Source organism: Carettochelys insculpta, chromosome 16, assembly GCF_033958435.1.
Source record: "Carettochelys insculpta isolate YL-2023 chromosome 16, ASM3395843v1, whole genome shotgun sequence".
Taxonomy (NCBI): Eukaryota; Metazoa; Chordata; order Testudines; family Carettochelyidae; genus Carettochelys; species Carettochelys insculpta.
In genome coordinates this window covers 28178420-28192608 of record NC_134152.1, presented here as the reverse complement: position 1 = coordinate 28192608, position 14189 = coordinate 28178420, and the positions used below count along the sequence as shown (strand labels likewise).

At 44.3% G+C, this 14189-nt stretch overlaps 1 protein-coding gene across 3 annotated transcripts in view; it reads left to right on the top strand.

Annotated features, from left to right (window-relative positions):
- Positions 1-14189, top strand: part of MAD1L1 (mitotic arrest deficient 1 like 1) — a 655729-nt gene that overhangs the window by 14017 nt on the left and 627523 nt on the right. For all 3 annotated transcript variants that reach the window (XM_075010828.1, XM_075010829.1, XM_075010830.1), the window contains exons 8-9: positions 1836-1950; positions 3417-3478. In XM_075010828.1, the coding sequence (XP_074866929.1) occupies positions 1836-1950; positions 3417-3478 (177 nt within the window). The remainder of the gene's footprint in view (positions 1-1835; positions 1951-3416; positions 3479-14189) is intronic.

The following is a 14189-nucleotide window of genomic DNA, read 5'->3' as shown; positions in this document are numbered from 1 at the left end:
AGAGTAACCAACACGCAGGCAGGAGTCAAAATAATCATCAACAGCCATTGTTCAGCAAGGGAGCTAGAATTCAGTGACTTATCTGTATGAGGCTACACCAAGGGAATTGCCTGTGTACTCAACAATGTTCACCAGATTGCCTGAACTTGTATTTATTAACCACGTGGGACTGGAGGTATAAAGTGGATCACAGCTGGTCTATGCTTGGCTCTTCTACTGCCTCCATCTATGCTGCAAGCAACAAGGATGCTGAGGAGAAAACTGAAGACTCCAGCAGAAGTGACTGGCCCAGATTTAAAGGGTTAAATGTGTATACTATGAATTGCAATATCCAGTGGGGTGAGAATAAGTGTAGTTGTTGCCCTGTCTATTAGGATTGAGGCGTTAGGTTACATGCTTATATTTTATTTATTTTTTTTAGTCACTAATTCTGACTTTTTGATTGTCACTTAAACTCAATCTTTTGTATTTAATAAACTTGTTGAACTGTTTATCTTTTACCAGTGAGTTTGCCTGAAGTGTTTGGTAATGGTGCTTGCACAGGTTTCCAAATGGTTGGTGCATATCCACTTTCCATTGACAAAGTGATGAGCCAATTAATACATTTGCAAACTTATCTGGTCCCTGAACTGCTGCAAGCGGTGGAGGTCCAGCCCAGCCAGAGCAGCCCTATGTCCACAGCATGGGAGGGGATAGTGGGGGAGCTCCAGCCAACATGGACTAGAGTGGCCTCCATAGCTTTTCCCTCCACTCCACTGGTTTAATCGGTTAACTGGTTAAACATAGCATTTAACTGGTTAGCCAATTAAAGGGGATTTAACATCCCTACTCCACATGCTGTTGTGCTGAGCGATAGCAAGGTTTGGAGGGATTTGCTGCTTTCCCTAACAAAACATTAAGAGCGACAGCTCAGGCTGGAGAGTTGGGGGGAACGCAGTATTCCCACAGCCCCAAACGGCAGCCCTGGGATCCTGTCAACTTTTCCATAGGTTTCCAAAGTATTAATGAATTATGAAAATCAGTGGCTCTGTATTATGAGGTAACTTGGTGTGACTTTCGTATGCAGTAATTGGGAGAGAGTTTAATTTCAATTTCTGTGTAAAAAAAACAAACAAACAAACAAAAAATCTGAAGTACATGGGTATCTGATCCTGCCAGTTTTCCTTGACCACAACTTAGAATTCTGGTGTCTAAACAGGCTCCTTTGACTTTGTTCTTGATATATGAGGACTGCCACCATGCAATGACTGTTTAATGTGGAAACTCTCCAAGTGCTTCCACGCAATCACCTCCATGCCTGGGAATGTCAAATATATCGTAACAGAGTGGAAACACAAGCATGTTGAAAGATTGGTGGTCTTACTTTTGACACAGTTCAGCTTACTAATGTACCCCCATATAACCTATATTAAAATAAACTGAGGCTTGAAGAAAACTTACCATCTGTAAATGGACAAGAGTACTACCTCTTGCCTGTTTCTCTAATAAGTTCTAGACCTCCATGTATATTGACTCTGGATCATAATGTCAACTCCATTGCATTACTTTAAATTCTGTTTTAGTACAATTGGTAAAGCAGGTATGAAATTTTAATATGTTTGGACATAACTCAGGACATTTTGGAGTGGAAAAACTCAGCCCAGTGAACGCTGCCTCCTGAGTAACAGTCACTGTGTAGCAAAGGTTATAGAAGGTTACCACTTTGGCTCAGAGTCATAATGGCTTTTTCAGTCCTTATGCTTCCCTGTAATTGTGTGTGAATACAGGAGTTTGCACAAAATAATTGATTTGTTTTGGTGGCTTTTTAATAACTTTGCCGTTTCTCTTTTTCTCAGGGAAATGAAGGAGAACAATGGGCTACTCAGAGAGGAGGTGGAAGGTCTCCAGAGGAAACTGGAGCGGTATGAGAAGGTTCAGGCAGATCTAGTGACCCTTGAATTGGAGAATGAGGTGAGGAGTCAAGAACACTTGCTATATAAGTAGAATTGGGTCTGCTGCTCTTGCTTGTGTGGGATTTAATGGATCTTTCATTCCTCTTGACATAGTGAGGATATAGATAGTGATTGCTGTCATTCATGATCCATACTGGTCCAACCCACGATGTAATCTAAGATGTACAATACCATACAAGAGGAATCAAAACAAAAAGCAGTCAAGTAGCACTTTAAAGACTAGCAAAATAGTTTATTAGGTGAGCTTTCATGGGACAGACCCACTTCTTCAGACCATAGCCAGACCAGAACAGACTCAATATTTAAGACACAGAGAACCAAAAACAGTAAGCAAGAAGGACAAATCAGAAAAAGATAATCAAGGTGAGCAAATCAGAGTGTGGAGGGGTGGGGGGGAAGATCAAGAATTAGATTGAGTCAAGTATGCAGACGAGCCCCTATAGTGACTCAGAAAGTTTGTTCTCTGTGTCTTAAATATTGAGTCTGTTCTGGTCTGGCTATGGTCTGAAGAAGTGGGTCTGTCCCACGAAAGCTCACCTAATAAACTATTTTGCTAGTCTTTAAAGTGCTACGTGACTGCTTTTTGTTTTGAATAGTGTATAGACTAGCATGGCTTCCTCTCTGTTACTATACAAGAGGAATGTTCATAATGAGAAAAAAAGACTCTATCCATTGTTCATCCTAAATAGTCCTCAAAGGAACAGCTCATCTTCACTGTGACATCTTCCTTTTTGCCTTACCCCACCTATGAATACACTTTTGGCTCCTAAGTGCTTCCCAGAACTGCTGGTATATGATAGACAAATAATGGGATTCTGTAGCATACCCTCAGATCACTGCTCCTGGTAGAAGAAACCACATACAGTCTTGTATCAGTACAGTTGATTTCTTTGTATTGGTGTCACTAGAAGCACCCCTTTCACCTTGGTCTATGGTGAAGTGATTTTTCAAGTTGATTACCTGGTCATTAAAATAATTGTGGTTAAGAGCTGTTATTAGGGTTAGCTCTGACTTGGGCAATCCAATTTGGTACTGGGATTGAAAGCATTGAGAATTGTGATGCATATCCCTTGTGTGATGGAGGAAATGTGGGCACAGCAGCTGGTATACAATTGACATGCTTTGAATTTGGCTGTAACTTCTTTGGTCTCTGCAGTAAGAGAATCTAGTACAGTGGGGGTTAATTCACAGGGATAGGAAATGGATGGTATAGAAATGGTGTATTGTGTCACGTAACGGTGGTGGTTGGGAAAATTTAATGTTGCTGTTAATATTCTCTTGGGGACACTGAATGATGCTTCATCAGTGCTGAGCCATACATAGATGATAAAGTCCACAGGAAAAAAAATGGAAAAAACTAAGTTGGAAGGAATGAAAAAGTAATCAGAAGTAATGTAGGTAGTCATAAGATGTAAGAATGGTGATTTGGGTTTCTTTAATGATTTCTTTTGGCTTCCTCACTAGAAACTTCTGGGAAAGTTGAAAAGCTGGGAAAAACTACACCAGACCACTGGCTTAAATATCAGGTAGGTGCTAAAGGAGTTAAACTGTCTGTTCCACTTGCTTTACCTCATAGTAATCTTGCTTGCTGAAGCTTGTCAGGCTGTCCACCTTATCTGTCTCCCTTTGTGTAAATTTGTCTGTTGGTACTCCTTTCTCTCACTGCTATAAAGTATATGTAATCATGCCTTGTTCAATACAAACAGTCTCACTTTGTGTTGGGATTAATTTGTGAACTGGTGACTAGCAGCCCGACTCAAACTGTATGAGACTGACATGGGTTAGGGGCTGGTTCTGCTCTTAGATCTCTAAACTTTTTGTATAACACTACAATTATAGGTAAAAGGAACTGAGTTTGTGTGACCATATTATGTTTAGAGACTTTCATGGCATGGTATTTATATGAGCCTGTGATGCGGTATTGTAAATATAATTCATATAATGAAATCTCAGGAGTGTTGCATTAGACTGACCTGACATGTTTTCCAAAGTAGTAACTTAACAGTTCTTCCTCATGTTTCCTCTGTTTTATAATGGTAAAAGTCTCACTTTTGACACACAGAATGTTCTGTAGGGACAGTGAAATTTATAGTAACAATACTAAAAGCGATCTGATGTGCTGCACTGCAGATATGGAAATTGACATCTTTTGGGATTGAACTAGGTCATAGTTCTGGCTTTTCTAATTTGCATTGTGATATAACCAAAAAGTGGGGTATGCTGCCTCTTCTTCCCATTGATATTGGTAGGAATTGAGGTGTTTTGTCACAAAGAACTGCTTTCTTTTGTGCATTCTGGTGTTGAGAGCTATGCTTTATACCAGAAATAGGTTTGTCCAACAACTTTTGACGCAGATCTACACTTCCACACCTGGGCCCCTGTCCTTATCCCATCAATTGCAGCTGCATGACTAATAAAAGCAGTAGATGATGTACGTGCAAAATGATGGTGTAATTTGGGCCGACCTTATTGGACTTGGGATTCTATTTTGGTATGTTGCTACTTTAAGTAAAAGGGGAAAAAAAGCAGTCCAGTAGCACTTTAAAGACTAACACAATAATTTATTAGATGATGGGCTTTTGTGGGACAGACCCACTTCTGTCCCATGAAAGCTCATCATTTAATAAATTATTTTGTTAGTTTTTAAAGTGCTACTGGACTGCTTTTTTGTTTTTATAGAATATAGACTAACACTGCTATCTCTCTGTTACTATTAAGTAAAAGAGGATTGTCTTGCACAAGGAATGTCCCCTTAGTTTTCTTATAATTCTTTGTGCTGTTCAGTGTGTGTTATGAGCACATAGGTAGTTAGCACTGCTGAGTCTTCTGCCTCTGCTCAGGATTCATATGTTCAGACTTGCATCATCTCACCCATGGCATGAGAGTGAAATACTGAGTTCATCCCACCAAACTTTGTCTCTGCTAGACAGTGGTATGGAAGCTTTTACTTATGTCAAGCTAAAGGTTTAATGAGGTGATTTCACAGAGGGAAGGAAGGGGAACCAAGTGACTCTTCCCACTGAAGTCTGATAACCTCCTAATTTGAAATCAAAATATTCGATGCATAGTGTTAGTGTGATTTTTGATTGTGCCACATTGTTTAGCACTATTAAGGGTGTTTCTTTGTATGAAGAACAAATTGTTCTCAAGAAAATCACCTTTTATCTGTGATTGCTCAAAGTGGAATTGGGGTGAGCTTTCTACCCAGGCCTCTTTCAGCATGAATTATGTTCCCTTTCAGCCAGGAATACAAGAATAAGTATAAAAAGAGATCATTGTTCCAGTCATACCTGGAGTGTACCTCTTGTGAAAGCTTGAGGAGAGTTAATTGCTACACAGTGAGTAGGAGAGAATGGGAACAGTTGGATGGTTATCCCAAAAAGTCAGTGCAATGTACTGTCTGTCCACTAACTAGGTAAACTAGAAGAAAGAGTATGCTTTATGTGCTTGTATCTCTTTTTATTAGCTCCTCCACTGGTACATGGAATGCAGGGGGAAGAGCTCACAGCCTCTGGCTTTCAGCGGGGAGGATGGTTTCTCATTTCCTCCAGCTGTTCTCCAGGGCTTCCATTCTGCATCTGCTCACAGAAGCTTCTGGTCACTGATTGCCTGGTGCTGTCTAGTTCCTTGCTGAGCAGGGCATTTAATGTGTAATTTGATCTAATATTTGGAAGGTAGAGGGCATCTTCTTGGCATGTTAAGCATAGAGAAGTATGTTTGGCTTTTCTTTTTTGAAAGTTTTATGGAAGATATGGGGGTTGTCTTTGAGTGCTGCCATTTTTGTGGAAATGAAATATAAGAAATGCAGAAACTATGTACCTCACTCAAAGTTTGCTTTACTTGGTCATGTCCATGATCATAAGTTCTGAATTGTTGCCATTTCAACCAGGTGATTGGAATTAGTTCCATCTTTTTTGAAACCCATGATTTTTCCCTTAGCTAAACTTTAGAGATAGCAGAAGACTGGCACCCTTTAGGGAGGTGGAAGCTGCGGCTCCCACCTCCCCAATTCATATGGCTGTTCTCCTTTGTCAGGGAGCCGGGGGAAGTGCCCAGTTGCTGCATTCCTCACTTTGGCTGGGGATCATGAGGTAGATGAACCTGGACCAGACCCAGCCAGGGAACATGCACCTCTCCCCACTTTTGTGTGCACTGGAGCTGCAGGGGGCATGGAGAGGCCCTTCTCACCTGGTCCCAATCTGCTGCTGCAAGAGGGGTGGTCCTCTTTCCCCAGGACAGTGGTGTGCAATCAAAGTAGCAAGAAGAGCCATTTTTTCCAAATTCATTTACAAAATCAGTACTTCAGGAGCTGCAATGCACGTGGATACGAGCAGGTCCATAATAAACAAAGTCAAACCATACTTTTTGTAACCCCTATTTTAAGAACAGTGCACACACAATGATTTGTGTCAGTTAGAGTTTGTTACTTTCACCCCTGGCTTGAAGAGCAAATGAAGGCAAAATCTGCCCCTCCTACCCTAAGCTTTGCCCCCTCATTTCTCAAACCTGCCCCCCCCTCTTAATCACTCTCATTCCCAAACCTGCACCCCCATCCCCAGGATTAATCCACCTCAGCTGATGAGCTCCTCCACCTGCAGTGTGAGCTGCTCCCTGCCCTGTCACCGGTAAAATAATGGAACTAAATTTAATGGGCTTGATGGACAGATCCCCCCACTGCCCTGCTGGCCATAAAACCAGTTAAATTTAGTTCCATTATTTCAGCAGCAGGGCAGGGACCCACAAGAGGAGTCGGTGGCGGCAGTGTCCAGAGCTGCAAATGTCTCTTTAAAGAGTTGCAGGTTGCTGACTCCTGCTGCAGGACACAGTGAACCCTCATCCCCAGCTCCACCCCAGAGCAAAAATTTAAATAAAGCACATACATTTCGCTTTACTTTACAAAAAACAAAAAAATTAATCGAGTTATAGACCTAAACAACACCAAGTAAGTATTCTAATAGCCTGTGTGATGAAAGCTTAACTTCAGCAGTTTATCAATATGATGGCTTTAGGAGCTGCAACCCTCCTTATCCAGATCATGAATTATCACATGATATTCTTATCTTTTACAGTCCACTAGATGGCATGCTTTCTCTTGCTGTATCAGAAAAAACATTGATTTCATTCCACTATGGTGCGTTCTGACTCCTTTACAAACAAAAAGGTCGAGCACGAGTCTAATTAAAGTTGTTGGCTTGTTAAAATTAAATGTTTTAAAATTTATTCTAAAACACCACCAATGTGGTCACTTTCTCTCTGTGGCTACGTCTACACGTGCACGCTACATCGAAATAGCTTATTTCGATGTAGCGACATCGAAATAGTCTATTTTGATGAATAACGTCTACACGTCCTCCAGGGCTGGCAACATCGATGTTCAACTTCGACGCTGGGCAGCACCACATCGAAATAGGCGCTGCGAGGGAATGTTTGCATGCCAAAGTAGCACACACCGAAAAAGGGTGCCAGGAACAGCTGCAGACAGGGTCACAGGGCGGACTCAACAGCAAGCCGCTCCCTTAAAGGGCCCCTCCCAGACACAGTTGCACTAAACAACACAAGATACACAGAGCCGACAACTGGTTGCAGACCCTGTGCATGCAGCACGGATCCCCAGCTGCCGCAGCAGCAACCAGAAGCCCTGGGCTAAGGGCTGCTGCACACGGTGACCATAGAGCCCCGCCGGGGCTGGAGAGAGAGCGTCTCTCAACCCCTCAGCTGTTGGCCACCATGGCGGACCCCGCTATTTCGATGTTGCGGGACGCGGATCGTCTACATGTGCCCTACTTCGATGTTCAACTTCGAAGTCGGGCGCTATTCCCATCCCCTCATGGGGTTAGCGACTTCGACATATCGCTGCCTAACGTCGATTTCAACTTCGAAATAGCGCCCAACATGTGTAGCTGTGATGGGCACTATTTCGAAGTTGGCGCCGCTACTTCGAAGTAGCGTGCACGTGTAGACGCGGCCTGTGTGTCTAGTAGAGTTCCTGTTGTTGCAGCTATTCTGAATGTGATCAGAGATTTTCATAGATTTTCTCCATTGACAGAATGCAGTACATACCTGAGCTTCTCACCTATCTCAGCAACCATTTTGGTCTGATTCTGTCCTTTCTTTCTTCTCAGACTTACTTGAAGTCTAGTTCTCTCCTGTTCCTTTACTGTTAAAGTCTGCAGAATCATCCTTAAGAGGGAAGTTGTTTTAAATCTCATCATCCCACCGTTCTTTCCTTCCTGTTGTTCTTTGATTTATAAGGCTCTGACAGATATGCAGACGTAAATCTTCTAATCCAGTGGTTTTCAACCTGTAGTCTGCGGATCCTTGTGAGTCTGCTTTTAAGAGTCCATGAAAGGTGGTTGTTAGAGAACAGTGGTTTTCAAGCTGTGGTCTGCATCCTTAGACTAAGATTTCCAAAGGGTTCTGAACGTCCATTCTAAATTTTTTTGGGTCTGCAAATTGAAAAAGGTTGAAAACCACTGTTCTAATCTAAATAAATTTGCAGACCATCTGGCCGCTCATTCTTGTACCTGCCTCTTCTTGTCTCAGTTCAGTCTTCAGCTACTAGTAAACTACTCATAGCTTAGTCCTCTGCCATCACAGAATGCTGGTTGCACTAGGTTAGCACCAGGGTAAGGGTGATATTCTTTAGACGACTTGCTTTTAAAAAAGGAGGTATAGTAGTGCCTCGATTTACAAAAGCAGCAGGAACACCTGGAGCTCATTTTGAAAGGTAAGCCCGGGGAGTGGGGGGGCGGGTTAAGCCTGGCAGTGGGTTGGGGTTGTGGGAGGAGCGTGGGGGTTGAGTTGAATTGCAGCCATGTGCAGAGGGAGAGGGGGCAGCTGAACCAGGGCTGGGGGGGTTGAGCTAGAGCCACATGCAGGATTGGTGAGCTGGGGTGCAGGGGGTTTGAACAGAGCTGGGAGGGTTTGAACCAGGGCCATGACAGGGGAGTTTAAGAGGGAGGAGAGCAAGTGAGGCTGCCGCTGAAGAAGCTACCAGGTGAGAGTGCTGATCTCTGGGTGAGTGACCATGTGCTTTAACTGCTGGCATTTGAACTGCTATTTTGATTCCAGGTGGGGGGAGTTTCAGTTTCAGTGGCAGCTGGGACTGCCTGCCTGACCTTTTGCGCCCTTGATCAGCCTTCCCCTGTGTGACTCATAGGGGGAGGGCCTGAGAGAGGCCAGCAGGCTTAAAAGCCAGAGGCAGGAGCGACCAGGGGAGCGAAGCGGAGAGGGAGCTGCAGACAGGGGAGTTTAAGAGGGAGTGTGACAGAGAGGACCATAATGGTTAGGAAGACCCGCAACACCTGTGCCGGCACTACTGCTGTCTCCTCCACTTGTGCCTGTAGCCAGACAGACTGCCTGACCATGGATGTTTCTACCGAGATCCTGGTGTGGTTCTGCAAGGACTGTGGCTTGCCGTTCCCACTTACTGATACCCAGGCTGAGGGGAATATTCAGTGTGGAAGGTGCCTGCTGGTGGAATCTCTCAGGCGGCAGGTGGGGGAGCTACAGGAGGAGGTGGCCAGGTTGAGGAGTATCAGGTTCCATGAGCAGTTCCTGGATAGTATTCAGGTGGACTGCGGAGGTGGCTGTCCCAGTGCACAGGACGGCTGATAAACCACTGGAGGAGGTGAACCAGGGTGGAGACTGGCAGCTGGTTACTTTTCGCAGCAGGCAGTGTCCCACCCCTGCTCAGAACCCTCCCACTGTGGTACTGGAAAACCGTTATGCTGTACTTGATACAGGAGACCAAGAATTACCCCATACAGAAGAGGAGAAGCCTCGTACCACCAAGGCTGGGAAGTCTACTGCCACCCCTGCAAGAAGGAAACGTAGAGTAGTGGTGGTTGGAGACTCTCTTCTGAGGGGGACGGAGGCGCCCATCTGTTGCCCTGACATTTCCTCTCGGGAGGTGTGCTGCCTGCCGGGGGCCCGTATCCGAGACGTTACGCAGGCATTGTTGAGGATTATCCAACTCTCTGACAACTATCCCATGTTTCTCATCCATGTGGGCACTAATGATACTGCGAGGTGTGAGGCTGAGCCGGTCAAGAGTGACTTCAGGCCTCTGGGGGCACAGGTCAGGGAGTTTGGGGTGCAGGTGGTATTCTCTTCAATCCTGCCTGTCAGAGGTAGGGGCCCAGGCAGAGACAGGTGTATCCTAGAGGTGAATGCTTGGTTGTGTAGATGGTGTCACCAGAAAGGCTTGGTTTCTTTGACCATGGGATCCTTTTCCGGGAAGGACTGCTAGGTAGAGATGGCGTTCACCTTTCGAGGAAGGGGAAGACCATATTCGGAAACAGGCTGGCTAACCTAGTGAGGAGGGCTTTAAACTAGGTTCGACGGGGGCAGGGGAACAAAGTCTGCAGGTAAGTGGAGAGCATGGATACCTGGGAGATGAACTTGAAATGGGAGGGAGTATGGGCTACGCTGGGAGAGTAAAAAGACGGCAAGGGCAAAACTGGGAGGCAAGACCAAATCAATGTCTGAGATGCCTATATGCAAATGCAAGAAGTATGGGAAATAAACAAGAAGAGTTGGAAGTACTAATAAATGAATACAACTATGATATCGTTGGCATCACAGAACCTTGGTGGGATAATACTCACGATTGGAATGTTGGTATTGAAGGGTACAGCCTGCTTAGGAAGGACAGACAGGGAAAGAAGGGAGGAGGTGTTGCCTTGTATATTAAAAATGTACACACTTGGACAGAGGTGGAGATGGACGTAGGAGATGGACAGTTTGAAAGTCTCTGGGTTAGACTCAGAGGAGGAAAAAACAAGAATGAGGTCCTACTAGGAGTCTACTACAGGCCCCCTAGCGAGGTGGATGAGGCTTGCTTTAAACAGCTAATAAAATCATCCAGGGCCCAGAATTTGGTGGTGATGGGGGACTTCAACTATCCAGGTATATGTTGGGAAACTAATACAGCAGGAGACAGACTGTCCAATAAATTCTTGGATTGCATTGCAGACAAGTTTTTATTCCAAAAGGTTGAAAAAGCTACCGGGGGGAAGCTGTTCTAGATTTAATTTTAACAAATAGGGAGGAAATTATTGAGAATTTGAAAGTGGAAGGATGCTTGGGTGAAAGTGATCATGAACTCATAGAGTTCACAGTTCTAAGGAAGGGTATAGGGGAAAACAGTACAATAGAGATAATGGATTTCAGGAAGGCAGATTTTGGTAAACTCGGACAGCTGGTAGGTAAGGTCCCATGGGAGGCTAAACTGAGGGGAAAAACGTCTGAGGAGAGTTGGCAGTTTTTCAAAGGGACATTATTAAGGGCCCAAAAGCAAGCTATCCCGCTGCGTAGGAAAGATAGAAAACATGGCAAAAGACTGCCTTGGCTTAACCAGGAGATCTTGCATGATCTCAAACTAAAAAAGGAGTCGTATAAGAAATGGAAACTAGGACAAATTATAAAGGACGAATATAGGCAAACAACACGAGCATGCAGGAGCAAGATGAGAAAGGCTAAGGCACAAAATGAGATCAAACTAGCTACAAGCATAAAGGGAAACAAGAAGGCTTTTTACAAATACATTGGTAACAAGAGGAAGACCAAGGAGAGGGTAGGGCCATTGGTCAGTGATGAGGGAGAAACAGTAACAGGGAATTTGGAAATGGCAGCGATGTTTAATGATTTCTTTGTTTTGGTCTTCACTGAGAAATCTGAAGGAATGCCTGACATAGAGAATGCTAGTGAAAAAGGGGTAGGTTTAGAAGTTGAAATATGAAAAGAACAAATTAAAATTTACTTAGAAAAATTAGATGTCTGCAAATCACCAGGGCCTGATGAAATGCATCCTAGAATCCTCAAGGAGCTGATAGAAGAGGTATCTGAGCCTTTAGCAATCATTTTTGGAAAATTGTGGGAGATGGGATTGATTCCAGAAGACTGGAAAAGGGCAAATATAGTACCCATTTATAAAAAGGGCAACAAGAATAACCCAGGAAACTACAGGCCAGTCAGCTTAACTTCTGTGCCAGGAAAGATAATGGAGCAGGTAATTAAAGAAATCATCTGTAAGCAATTGGAAGGTGGTAAGGTGATAGCGAACAGCCAGCATAGTTTTGTTAAAAACAGATCATGTGAGACCAATCTAATAGCTTTCTTTGATAGAATAACGAGCCTTGTGGATAAGGGAGAATCGGTGGATGTGGTATACCCAGACTTCAGTAAAGCATTTGACATGGTCTCACATAATATACTTATCAATAAACTACACAAATACAACTTAGATGGGGCTACTATAAGGTGGGTGAACAACTGGCTTGATAACCGTACCGAGAGAGTAGTTATTAATGGTTTTCAATCCGGCTGGAAAAGTATAACTAGTGGGGTTCTGCAGGGCTCTGTTTTAGGACTGGTTCTGTTCAATATCTTCATTAACGATTTAGATATTGACATAGAAAGTACACTTATTAAGTTTGCAGATGATACCAAGCTGGGAGGGGTTGCAACTTCTTTGAATGATAGGGTCATAATTCAAAAGGATCTGGATAAATTGGAGAAATGGTCTGAGGTAAACCGGATTAAGTTTAATAAGGACAAATGCAAAGTGCTCCACTTAGGAAGGAACAATCAGTGTCACACATACAGAATGGGAAAGGACTGCCTAGGAATGAGTACAGCAGAAAGGGATCTAGGGGTTCTAGTGGACCACAAGCTAAATATGAGTCAACAGTGTGATGCTGTTGCAAAAAAAGCAAACATGATTCTACGATGCATTAACAGGTGTGTCGTGAACAAGACACGAGAAGTCATTCTCCTGCTCTACTCTGCGCTGGTTAATCCTCAGCTGGAGTATTGTGTCCAGTTCTGGGCACCGCAGTTCAGGAAGGATGTGGAGAAATTGGAGAGGGTCCAGAGGAGAGCAACGAGAATGATCAAAGGTCTAGAGAACATGACCTATGAAGAGAGGCTGAAAGAATTGGGCTTGTTTAGTTTGGAAAAGAGAAGATTGAGGGGCGACGTGATAGCAGTTTTCAGGTATCTAAAAGGGTGTCATAAGGCAGAGGGAGGGAACTTGTTCTTCCTTGCCTCTGAGGATAGAACAAGAGGCAATGGACTTAAATTGCAGCAGGGGAGGTTCAGGTTGGACATTAGGAAAAAGTTCCTAACTGTCAGGGTGATCAAACACTGGAACGAATTGCCAAGGGAGGTGGTAGAATCTCCATCACCGGAGATATTTAAGAAGTGGTTAGATAGATGGCTTTCGGGGATGGTCTAGAAAGTGCTTGGTCCTGCCATGAGGGCAGGGGGCTGGACTCGATGGCCTCTCGAGGTCCCTTCCAGACCTACTCTTCTATGATTCTATGTGCAGGGGTTTGAACTGGGGAAGGGGGTTGAGCCAGAGCCACACTCTGGTGGTGAGAACCAGAGCCAAGTGGTTGAGCCAGAGCCAGCGGGGGCTGGGGGTGAGCCGGAGCAGTGTGCAGATGGTGAATGTCATGGGGGGTGGTGGTGTTTGAACAGGTGCTGTGTGGGCCAGGGGGGTGGTGGTATTGAGCCAGGGCCGGGGAGAGCGGGATTTTGAGTTGTGCTGAAATCATGCATGTTGAGTGTTTACTGTCCATCCCTTGATAAATTGACTACTAAAGTTTCCCAGTCCATTGCTGCTGGCTGGGTTAGTTCTGAAGTGATTTCATGACTGTTCTCAAATCTTAGAGATGACAGTGTTTGGAAAGAGTCCCGGAAGACTGTTCATATTCCTGCACTCAGTTTGGGAGGGGCATGTCTGCTAACGAGAAGTGACAGGAGATCTATGGTCTGATCACTCCAGAAATCCCTCACTGGGGAGAACTGGAGCAGAGAGGGAAAAAAAGCAGGCAGTAGTGTTCTGTTTTATTTTTAAACTGATGGCATTGATTTCTGAATCTGAGTACTACAGGTAGGATAATCCTCCAGGTCCATTTCTGTGCAGTAGAACGAAAATCTCTTAAAGCTGTGGAGGATTATGACAATGGAGGACTGACTGAAGCAATGAAGTGGGGACAGTTTAGGCTTATACAGATTTCTCTAGAGATAACTAGGTTTCAGAGCTGCCGTTGACCCACAGCTATCAGCACTGCCATGTAGTTTATTGGTGGTTCCACCTTTCGCGTGCTTTGCTGTCTGATGAGAGAAGTCTGCCAGCTTGGCCCAAAAATCAGAGGACAATTGACTGTTTTGCATTGCTCTCCAGGGCTACGTCTACACGTGCAGCCAACATCGAAATAGCTTATTTCG